General features: G+C 43.4%; 1 protein-coding gene across 3 annotated transcripts; it reads right to left on the reverse strand.

Moving 5' to 3' along the window:
* acot9.1 (acyl-CoA thioesterase 9, tandem duplicate 1) lies at window positions 1–11247 on the reverse strand. Of its 3 annotated transcripts, XM_066699162.1 has the most exons (16): window positions 11124–11247; window positions 10091–10185; window positions 9470–9496; window positions 8583–8628; window positions 7115–7285; window positions 5096–5133; window positions 4925–5008; window positions 4520–4623; window positions 4293–4366; window positions 3889–3956; window positions 3321–3432; window positions 2323–2413; window positions 1883–1968; window positions 1194–1281; window positions 789–939; window positions 1–516 (listed from the first exon to the last, which is right to left on the reverse strand). In XM_066699162.1, the coding sequence occupies exons 1-16, from the start codon at window positions 11135–11137 to the stop codon at window positions 449–451; spliced, it is 1317 nt and encodes a 438-aa protein (XP_066555259.1). In that variant the 5' UTR covers window positions 11138–11247; the 3' UTR covers window positions 1–448. The 3 variants fall into 3 exon arrangements, with proteins under 3 accessions (XP_066555259.1, XP_066555260.1, XP_066555261.1); XM_066699163.1 differs by lacking the exon at window positions 9470–9496; XM_066699164.1 differs by lacking the exons at window positions 9470–9496; window positions 10091–10185; window positions 11124–11247 and adding an exon at window positions 9339–9453.
* Window positions 11248–11922: the final 675 nt, after the last annotated feature.

Genomic DNA, 11922 nt, shown 5'->3' on the forward strand with positions numbered 1-11922 from the left:
TTGTGGCTGTGTTTTTTTTTTTTTTTTAATTTACCCATGTGTGTTTTGTTTGGTCATTTAAACCTGAAATCACAAACCGGTGCCTGAAGATCTTCAAGCCTGGCTTGCCCCTTGGTGACACCATGGTGAAATAGAGGGCTTTGCCCTTCCCCATTCATGGACAGAGAAAGTACATAATCCAGTATAATAAGGACCCGTGTTTTCCTGTTGTAAAGGTAGTGTCAGTGAATCCCAGCATGGAGTCTGCAGTATCTCCACTAATCCCCTCCTCAAAGCTCATGTGAATATGGCCCTTCACCACTGGCAGGGCAGCAGAGCTATCAAGCATAACATAGATTCTGAAACATTGGCTGAAAATGGAAGCCCTTCTGCCCCCACAGGCAGGGTAGCAGGGCGATGGGCAGAGTAAAGGCTTTGGTGTGTTGCTCTTCTGTCAGCTCTCCCTCCCTCAGGCTACTGTGCCTCCCTTCATGGTCAGATCAAAGTGCCTCTTCCCATCCAAATACAGCATGGATTCTGCAAAACAACAAGTGCATTAACCTCCTTAGCCCCTGGAGTCACCCCCTTTCTTATCTCCCCTAATAAACCTTGCTGTCTAGCTTCCGTGCTGAGTAAGAAAACTGTTTCAATTACATCTGGAGTAAGATAAGATTTGTATCTTTACATTTGTTAATTAGAGCATGCAAACATCTATTACAATTGATGAGACTGAAAAGGTAAAAAAGAGATCAAGAAAATAGTCCAGCTGAGTGTAAAGAAAAGCAGGGAAGGATGGAAGGAAATCTGACCTCCGTAGCTTTTGGGGACAACTTGTGGGACCTCCTCCTGGGAGCAGAACGTGAAGTGGAATACATTGGTGGTGTTGTGCTGCCGGGTCATAGCGTCAAACACCTCTGTGTGAACTCTGACCTGGATGTACGTTTCCTCTGTGTAGCACACCTGTAACAGGACAGCCTCAGTACATGAAAACTGAACACACAATGAACTCTACAACAATAATAATACAAAGAAAGTTACATAATCCGGTTCCATTCAGAACAGACTACTGCAGCTTGGAACATCAGCTTTCAGAGGAATCAGCTGTGTGTGTTAAATTCATATTTTAGAAATGGAAATTACACACACACACACATACTTATAATTTGAACCAAGGTTACTCAATTTCGAGCCGTTAGGAAACAGCTGTGCGTTACCTGTGAGGAGAGCAGCAGTAAGGATCCCACCTCCACTGGCTTCTGGAACAGGATGTCATCCACTGCAACCAGGTATGGCCTAGACCCACTATCATCATGAGAAGAGTGGTTTATATGGATATCTATGGAGAGTGTGCCTCTCATAACTCGAACTGGAACATTTACTACTACTACTACCTGCCAGAATGCAATTATACCAGTGTTATTATACCAAACAACAGTCTGAACCCCAACCCAAGCCAACACCAACATTTTAGACTAGGCCCTTACACATCTACACCCGATCGAGTAAAACAAGTAAAAATGCAACCCATACCTCAATGAAAGCCTAGGAATACTGGGGACTTAACCTTTTAGCCCAGACCAAAATGTAGCCCAAACTGTATCCCTCAATTTCATTTATGTGCAAAATGTTGCACGATTCTAAATTACACATCATCTGTATCATCAATTGTTTCTAATTTCAGGTGTACCATGCAGTTTTGGAAAAGATGTTCATCACAGAAATAAAAGACCAAATAAAGATGTCCTACCAGAATTACACAACTGACATTGTAGGGCAAGCTCAGTTTTTTCACAAAGTAATTTCAAAAATGTATAATTTGACTTAGAATGGGCCTCCCAGCATGATCAGTTCAGTTGTTGTGTCAGAGGCTTGAAAAGGTTGAGGAAACACCGCAGCTCCTCACCCATAAGCACAGGCATTGGCCCAGCCCAGCTCATACGCCTTCCTCATGAGGAACCCTCCGAATATCCTGTTGAAAATGTTGCGCTCCTACAAAAAGAAAGAGGCCAAAAAGCATTCAGCCACACGATTGCTCTAGTTAGACGTCATGTTCCTGCACAGCCTCGCAGGGTGGGGTGTCAACATGCAAGGGGGACACGGGTAAGAGATTGGAGACATTTCAGTTTTCAGGCTTTTGAATGCAGGCCGACTCCAGTTGCTGAGTATTATAAGCTGTGTAGAACAACTGGCATACATGGACAGTGAGAGATTAAAATCACAATCAAATACCTTTTTCTCCTCTTTATTCTGAAGGAGTGCTCACGAAATATGAAATGGATCAAACAGCAGCACAAAAGAAGCCTGAATTCTTTTCCTCTCCCTCTCTCCCTCCCCACTGTGTACCTGTGGGTGACAGATCTCCAGCCCCTTCAGCTTGGCGTCCTCCATCCACACCGAGTTGGGAGGTAGCACTCGGCTGCGGAAACTGACCGTCCTGTAAGACACAGGCATGAACCCTGAGGGAGAAACTCGCCTCCAGGAATACCGAAAAACCCCTGCATTTCACCTACATGAACAGACTACACAGCGGGCTCCCAACACTGGTGATTTCTCATAGTGTGGAGCTTAACCTTCCCTACAAAGGTATGGTCTGCCCAGTGACAAGCACCTGGCACTCCACTACTCTTCGCCCATCCAAAACAGCATTTGGACATTGTAACTGTGACAAGCTGCTGTCCGTCACGGCACGGCTGCTGCTGGCACTCGCTGATTAGGTGCTCATGTGCCGCAGCTGTGTTGTCTGCTCCCTCGCAAACAGGCTGTGGACTCATAGCTGCGGGCAATGAGCACCGAGGCAATTGTGACATCGGCGGCAGCTGTGCCTTCTCTATTTAATCCCTCTCCTTCCCCGACGGAGGCAGCTAACCCGCTGAGGAGGACTCCCACTACGACCCCTTGCTGCCCGGAGCACCCTGTTTGTGTAAACATTTGTGTCCTTGTTTTGTATTTCCCCTTATTGTGTTCCCCCTACTGGTCCAATCTACCCCTCAATAAAGCCCAGACACCACCGGAACCCGAGACTCTCTCTCTCTCCCTGTGTATTGTGTCCGGCGTTTACAGTAACCATACAAAAAAAACAGTAAGCAGCATAGCAAATAGAGAGAGCACCAGTGAAGACAGTAATATAACCCAGTGGTGGGAAACCTTGGGCCTGGTCTTACAATATCTTTCCCTTCCACCCAAAGCACATTCAGCTTGGTCTCCAGATTGTGAACGGGAGGGGGTTGAAAGATTCGCAATCCCTGCAGGACAGTGGCCCACTCCAGGCCCAGGGCCGCCCCCCACTGAAATAGCCCTGGCAGAGCAGCCCTGTGAGGGTGTGTGTGTGGCAAGCAACTGACTTGGAGTCCAGCGTGCTGAGGAACTGGCTGTGCACAATCTTCCTCTCCTCGGCCGTGGGGGCCACCTTCAGCAGCGAGGCCGTGCTCAGCTCCACCCTCCTGGTCTTGTTTACTGGGGGGGACAACACTGCATCAGGCACAGGGGGCTCCAGGAGAACAACATATTTATATTTTTCTATCTCTCTGACCACTGCAGAGCGGGAACACCCTGCAAGAGCTGCAGTTTTGGAGATGCTCTGACCCAGTTGTCTAGCCATCACAATTTGGCCCTTGTCAAAGTCGCTCAGATCCTTACACTTGCCCATTTTTCCTGCTTCTAACACATCAACTTTGAGGACAAAATGTTCACTTGCTGTCTAATATATCCCACCCACTGACAGGTGCCATGATAACGAGATTATCAGTTATTCACTTCACCTGTAGGGGTCATAGTGTTATGGCTGATCGGTTTATACATGTATATACAAATATAGATATAAAAAGCTGAGCTACTGAAGTATTTAACAACCTTTATCTTTACATTATACAGACTGCTTTACACATTCAAGGTGTGAGTGTGAACCCTTACTTTCTCCTTGCTGAAAGAGACGCTCCTCCTCTGGTCCCTCAGGCTTCAGTGGGTTGACAAAGGCAGCCCTGGAAAAAGAACAGCCACCAATCAAACAGAGGTACACCCACTCTCGTGAGAAATACAAAGACGCTGTAATACAGAGAGTAATTAAGTGTGCAGATAATTTGCCTCAGTGACCTTTAATTCAGGCCCTGAAACTCCTATAAGAGAATTACAAGGCCTCTACAGGTTCTACTGTTTCACGATCTCTGCATAAACCATAAGCAGGCAACTTCTGAACTCTTTTTAAATAAAGTGCAGCAACTCCCAGATTACAGAAATGATTATATTGTCTTTGTGCTGTATAAGAACTTCAGGAAGGTGTGCAGTGTCATGTTCATCTGTACTGATGACTTGCTCACCGCTTATTCTCCGGGTCCCGGGCCACCATCACGAATGTGGCGTCTAAGACTGGACTAAAGGCACCATCATGGAGCTGGGGAGAAAGCAGCACCACTTCAGTATAAAGACTGTGTAGACATTGTCAGTTTGAGCTCATTTGAGTTGAGGAAATATGTAGCAGGGCTTTTCACCCAAAGTGCAATATTATCTCCAATTCATCAAAGGGGAACTGCATTTCACACTCTACCTGGGTCACATGCATCTTGGCTTCTATCGAGGTTTTGCCCACCCAGGTCACATGCCCTGTAAACTTGATGTCGCAGTCTGGGTAAATAATGTTCTTCCTCATGTCTGTAAAAACACATTCAATTGCTTTTTAAAAAAATACACTGAACATTACAATAAGATTTTTTTTTTATCCGTTTTCATGGTACCCACAGTATGATATAAATAATTTACATTTACCCATCAATCTGACCCACAAACAGTCATATCAGGGAAAAACAAACTACACAACTGTCATATGGTATTAGCCTGTCCTTGATAGAACTGAAGCAAACAAGTTGAATGATTAGCTGTCCAATCAGTGAGCTGCTCTCTCTCAGTCCTGAAGGTTTCAAAGAACATGTGAGGAGAGTCCAGAGACACTCACCAATTTTATCCACCAAGGCGGTGACTATAGACAGCGGAGATCTCCCAAGAGTGTCCGTTTTGGTGTGGGTGTAACAAATAAGAACTACAAACAAAAACAGAGACATGTATTTATTTATTATGTTACTTTACTTTTTAATTCAATATAAACAAAAACATGCTGAAGACATACCTGCTAAACTATCAAGATCTTCAAGGATTCGGCCAAACCTGTCAGAAAACAGACACAAATAAATCAAGTTATACTCACACTAGCTCCACATGCCTCCATTCAGGCAACTCGACTCCCTCAAATAAAAATGTTCTCCCGATCTCCCTCACATTTTGCACGTTCCCTTTCCCCACGGACCGAACTAGGTAGCTACTCCTTTTAAGATGACACCTAAGCAACCAGTATAGAGCTCTGTCACTGGGGAGAACTGGTCAAATTATACTGCTCAAAAAAATTAAGGGAACACTTAAATCACACATCAGATCTCGATCAACGAAATATATTAAAGATCAAAATCTTTACTGTACACTGAGTAATTCGTTGAGAAAAAAAAGACGTAACAATGGTCAATGGAAACCAAAATCACCAACCGACTGAGGGCTGAATTCAAACTCGCACCGAACATCAAAGTAAACAATTGATATCACAGGCTGTTCCAACTTGCGTGACTGATGTGACTCAGTGTATGACTCCCATGTGCCTGTACACACTCCCGACAATGTATGGGCATGCTCCTGATGAGACAGTGGATGGTGTCCTGGGGGATCTCCTCCCAGACCTGGATCAGGGCATCAGTGAGCTCCTGGACAGTCTGTGGTGCTACTTGGCGGTGTCGGATGCACCAATACATAACGTCCCAAAGGTTCTCAATTAGATTCAGGTCTGGGGAACGTGAGGGCCAGTCAATGGCATCAATGCCTTCATCATCCAGGAACTGCCTACACACTCTGGCCACATGAGGCCGGGCATTGTCCTGCACCAGGAGGAACCCAGGGCCCACTGCACCAGCGCAAGGTCTGACGATGGGTCTGAGGATTTCATCCCGGTACCTAACAGCAGTCAGGCTACCGTTGGCTAGCATGACCTCTGTGCGACCCTCCTAAGAGATGCCTCCCCAGACCTTCACTGACCCACCACCAAAGCGGTCATGCTGGATGATGTTGCAGGCAGCATAACGTTCACCACGGCGTCTCCAGACTCTTTCATGTCTGTCACATGTGCTCAGTGTGAACCTGCTCTCATCTGTGAAGAGAACGGGGCGCCAATGGCGGACCTGCCAATTCTGGTGTTCTCTGACGAATGCCAATTGAGCTGCACGGTGCTGGGCTGTGAGCACAGGTCCCACTAGAGGACGTCGGGCCCTCATGCCACCCTCATGGAGTCTGTTTCTGACAGTTTGGTCAGAAACATGCACACCAGTAGCCCGCTGAAGGTAATTTTGTAGGGCTCTGGCAGTGCTCCTCCTGTTCCTCCTCGCACAAAGAAGCAGATACTGGTCCTGCTGCTGGGCTGATGCCCTTCTACGGCCCTGTCCAGCTCTCCTCATGTAACGGCCCATCTCTTGGTATCTCCTCCATGCTCTTGAGACTGTACTGGGAGACACAGCAAACCTTCTTGCAACATCATCCTGGAGCAGCATCCTGGAGGAGCTGGACTACCTGTGCAACCTGATTGGGCTGCAGGTCCCGCCTCATGCTACCAGTAGTGACAAGGACACTAGCAAAATGCAAAACTAGCGAAGAATCAGTCAGGAAGGATAAGGAGAGAGCAATTGTCTGTGGTCACCACCTGCAAAACCATTCCCTTTTTGGGGTTTGTCTTGCTGTTGCCGCTCCAGTGCACCTGTTGTCACTTTCATTTGCACGAAAACAGGTGACATTGACTCACAATCGCTTAGGCTTCCTAACTGGACAGATCAATATCCCTGAAGTTTAACTGACTTGGTGTTATACTGTGATGATTACGTGTTCCCTTCATTTTTTTGAGCAGTGTAGTAACCCACACCTGCAGAGTAAAACACAAAAACAAATAAACACACACACACACACACACACACATACACTCACACGCAAACAAACACACACAGACAAACAGTATACTGAAGATGAGGAGAGCTCTTGGTCTGGCTCCCTAAGACTGGAATTAATAACCAAATTAGGGCCGCACTGGTTTGTCGGGGGGATTAGAGACATGAATCACCTGACGCTGTTGTGCATGGTGAGGTATTTCTCACGCAGCGTGGGTTGGCTCCCCAGCGGCAGCAGCACTTCGATCAGGCTGTCCTTCATGGTCCGCACAGGCAGGTCCTCCTGACTGCTGGCCAGCTGGGAGCTCAGAGACGCCCGCTCCTGCATTGCCTTCCTGTGGTCACTGAATAAGGGACACAGCGTCAGTCTGGAGACAGCACTACTGTACAGGACAGGGACAGAACTGCTGTCCCACTCCAGGGCACAGGCACAGCTCTGAGCAGATAAAAGATAACACTAGGGGGCAGTGTGCATCAGAGCAAGCAAACCTCACGCATCAAGTAGCAGGGAATTGTCTTCTTCAGTATCAGTTACACAAGAGGAAGCTGTCATTAATACTTTGCATAACTTAAGGTCACTTGATTTATGACTGGAAAAAATAGCAGAATGGATTTCTCGTGGCTAAATCAAATCAGTAAGGCCTGCTGTAATATTCTGAACTTCACTACCTATTCTATACTCTTCCACACTCCAAAGTCCTGTGTTTATTTATGGAGGGATCTATAAAAAACAAATGTAAGGAAAATTGAGTTACATTTTCTACACACATTTAAGGTATTATTTTATATAACAGAGGTATATGAAAATAAGTTAAAACCTTGTTCATTTAATTTGGAAACGTTTGGGTACTAGCAGAGATAGGATATGAATAATCACTGTATTCTATTTATTATAACAATATAATATCTACTACTACTGATTGATCAATTAATGCAGATCAATTTCAGAATGAATAATGTCATAAATTCCAGTTACATGCAAACAAGCCCAATCTTACCCCTGCTCTTGGTGTGAACTCGTCTAAGAGACAGAGACAATGGAGCAAGAGGGTGTATAGAAATTGGCATTCCTATATTCTATATGATAATGAGCTGGCACCTCTTTATTAAAGTACCACCCAAAAGGGATTTACCTAGGAGAAGAAATGGTAATAAGATCAAATCCAAAAGTATAAAAGTACTCAACTTCATGCACAATGGGATTCGCATATTCATCATGAGGACCTTCGTATCCTGTCTGACGCTGCACTGTGCTCACGTGCTCTCCCAGTAGGTTCAGGTAAACAAGCTTATCTGTACTACTGTAATGCTGGTATTCCCTTTACTATCTAATGCAATTGTTAATATACATGACATATCTGTATCCTATAATCAATAAATGTCAGGTAAAGTTATGTTGATCTGTGCTTATTTTAAAACGTAACTAAATAGCAAAAAGACGATACATTTTTCCATACACAAATTAGGGGGGGTGACTTATTTTTTTTCAAAAGACAAAACTGTACAAACATTTCTAACGTATATTTTGGTTTTAGAAAAATAAGCAATGAACCATGAAAAAAGCAAACAATCACAAAGAGCTTGACGATGTCAGACAGGAGTCAAGAACAAAGAGACACACAGTAGGATGTAAAATTATACCTCCAGTTCGTTGAAGCTCCCACTATCTCTCTCAGTCTATTCCTGACTAGAGAAAATAGACATTTCAGTAAACACAATTTCTTGAAAATCCATGATTAAACCAATGCATGCTTTGTATTATTATTATTATTATTATTATTATTATTATTATTATTATTATTATTATTAGTAGTAGTAGTAGTAGTAGTAGTGTTATTATTATTTGATTTAAAAAAACATGCACTATAATTCTTCTGACAGCACAGGGGAACAAATATGTATTGTTTCACTGTTTGAAAAGGTACAAATGCTGCATCTTTAACCCACATCATTCCTCTAGGGAACATGTCTTTCTCTTTCTCTCTATGGCAACACAGTGACACAAAAATTAACGCATACAACTTTCAATTCTTTTTTTCTTCAGCAAAACAAAAATAAATCAGGAAAAGCGGTTTGTTTTAAACAGAATCGCAGAATTGGCAGTCTAACTAATGGATCAAAGTCTTTGGACTGGCTGAAGTATAATAGCAAAGGAAAATGAAATGATATGGAATAACAGACAGCAACAGACGAGCACAGCGCAAACACCCGTGCACAGTAGCAACAAAGCTCTGCCCCCCCGCACCCTTTCTAACACCTCTCTGATTACAATAGAGCTGCTTTAACCCGCAAAAGTAGGGCTGTTTGTGAGGTGATTTACAGAGAACTCCAAGTTGCATGAACGTTTTAATCTTAACAATTTTAATAATAATAATTTAGCATTTCTGTGTTTATCACCTTGTTAATAAATCAAAGTGCTTCAACAGCCCTGACACAGAAAGGCATTTCCCAGTGGCCTTATTGGTTTCCATTTGCATGTGTTAGAATGCTTAATGAACACATGCAGTTATCTGTTTTTACCAACACACCATCAGTCAGAAGCAAGTGTGAATGTCCTGCAGGGGAAATAAAATAAGGTGATGAATGTTTTGCATTCCATGACCTTTAAAAAATCAATACAACCAGGAAACGCACAGAGTAAAATCAGTGGGAATGTTACTGGACGAGTGGTTTAACCCCACTCTCTTGCTGTCGGGCATATACTAGGCATACTCAAACCTGTTTTTAACATTTCCCCAAAAATCACTTCTGTTACATTGTCAAGCTCTGGTTTCCCAGCAACATGCGCTCACTGGGATTTGACTGTGAGATAAACGGGAAACAACATCAACACTGGGGCATGGGAAGGACTGGAGTGTAGGGTAAAAAACAATAACATGATGAGAAGCTCAATCTAAAAATGGTGGCCTACTTTACAATATTCACCTCAAAGTCTTGACATGGTAAAGGGTTTTAGAAGGGTTTTTAAGTAGCACCTTTTAAACTCTTTGAATGTAAGGTGTTTTAACTGGATTGTAACAGATTGAATCCAGGGTATTTCAATGTAAGTTTCAAAAAACTATTATGATCATGTTAATATCTTATTGACACCTGAGGTGGATATTAGAATAAGCTGGTGTTGGGTTGCTTAATTGTTGTGTGTTTATTACCTTCTTTCATGTCAGGAGACTTGCCCTGGGAAGCTGAAGGCCCTGATGACAGAGCCCTGGTTGTCAGGGAGGAGGCAGCGCTCAGCAACCGTAATCTGCAGAAGAAGCACATTAAACTCCTAAAAACTCCCCTATTTATACTGCACCTGTACAGCCTACAGCATCTGACTGCCCACGACTGGAATACATAGGACATTTTACAATTCCTTATCACTACTAATACTAATAGTCATCAGTAGTATCAGCATTGCAGATTAATTTGACACAGAGAAGCATCTAGGTGACAACTTCACAGACCTGCAGGGAGCAAACAAATGACACTACAATAACCCACTGAACGTGGAGGAATAGCACAGTGCAAGTGTGTGGGTCCTTTACACAAAACTAACCCATCCCAATATGGTTAGATAACTCAGGCTGGGAGTCACAGCTGTCTTGCGTTTCTTATGCAGTAGAACATCCCATAACAGTCACAACATTCAGACTGAATCATCACTAGTAAATCTACTTTTTTTTTGGCAGGCCATTCTCGACCCCCATCACCAGCTTTATGTATTTGTACACGGTCCTATTCAGAGCTGTATATATTAAAGGAATAGCTCTTTTATTATGAGTTGGTTTTCCAACAGTGACAGGTCTGCAGCTCATTAGAGATTCAGCTGATGAAATGAACAGAAACTAACGCTTCTGGGCGTGGTCCTTAACTACACTCAGTCCAGAAGGGTTTCATATGTCTGTCATTGTAATAATACAGTTAATACCAGTGATTCACTTTTTAAAAGGTTGTATTGCCAGGCAGCTCACACTTAACTCCTTATTAAGCGTCCTTATTTTCTTAATAACTTTTTAAATAAATGAAACGTGTCGAAACGTGATTTATTCATGGGTCTCAGACAGCTAGCTGGGTAGACGTACAGCAAAAAAACACGACTTTCACAAGCTGACGGAAACGTATGGTCTCGTTGCAATAAAGAGGACGCTGTTTGTCGGCCTGTGCCTTGTGTATGTTTAGTATTTTTACAAACTCACTCACCTCAGAGACAGCATCTTTAGGTAATTATTACCTACACAACCTCTACACACTTCAAGTTGACAGGCAACGCTGGCAAGACACTTCCGGGTGGACGTACGTAACCCACGACGTACGTACCGTAATGCCTCGAGTGGCAGCGCACCACACGTTTGTAAACGGGGAGCTTTCTCTGGATCCAGATCAGCATGAGAAATCTGCCAAGTGAATATCTTTCTTCCTTTCTTTGAAGAAACAATACCTACATTCCTTTCGCGGAGGAAATGGCTGTTCAATCTCAAATAAAGAAAACATATTTGATTTCTTACATGTCTCCATTGCAGATTTATGTTTCCATCTAGTTGAACTTTACTCGACTGTAGGCACTGGAACAGAGAAAGTGCTTCACACATGAGATAATATAGGGCCATTAGGGCACAGCAGGCAAGCTGACTTTTGCGCCGGTTGAAAATGGTAATTGTTCCATGTTAGTGCGTTTTTATTAACAGAGACAGTGATTGAATGTGTATTACTTTTTTTTAAATAACTAAATAAGACATTGGCTGCAAAATAACTTCTGAAACCTCGATAGGTTTACTGAATAAACATTAGTTGTATCTTTAACATATGAACGAAGTGGTTAATTCAAGAAAAAATACTTTGAGAGCATATTTTTGTCTTGCTTTCTTACTTTCTGTTCTGTGTAGTGTTCTAAGTTTATAGACATTGCACAAGCATTTCCAGTCCATGGCTGTTTCGTTCCTTACTCAATATGAGCATCTTGCCCCACCTTCCCTTGACTGTGAGCAGCAGTGTTTTACAC

The sequence above is a fragment of the Amia ocellicauda genome, chromosome 3 (genome assembly GCF_036373705.1).
Source record: "Amia ocellicauda isolate fAmiCal2 chromosome 3, fAmiCal2.hap1, whole genome shotgun sequence".
Taxonomy (NCBI): Eukaryota; Metazoa; Chordata; class Actinopteri; order Amiiformes; family Amiidae; genus Amia; species Amia ocellicauda.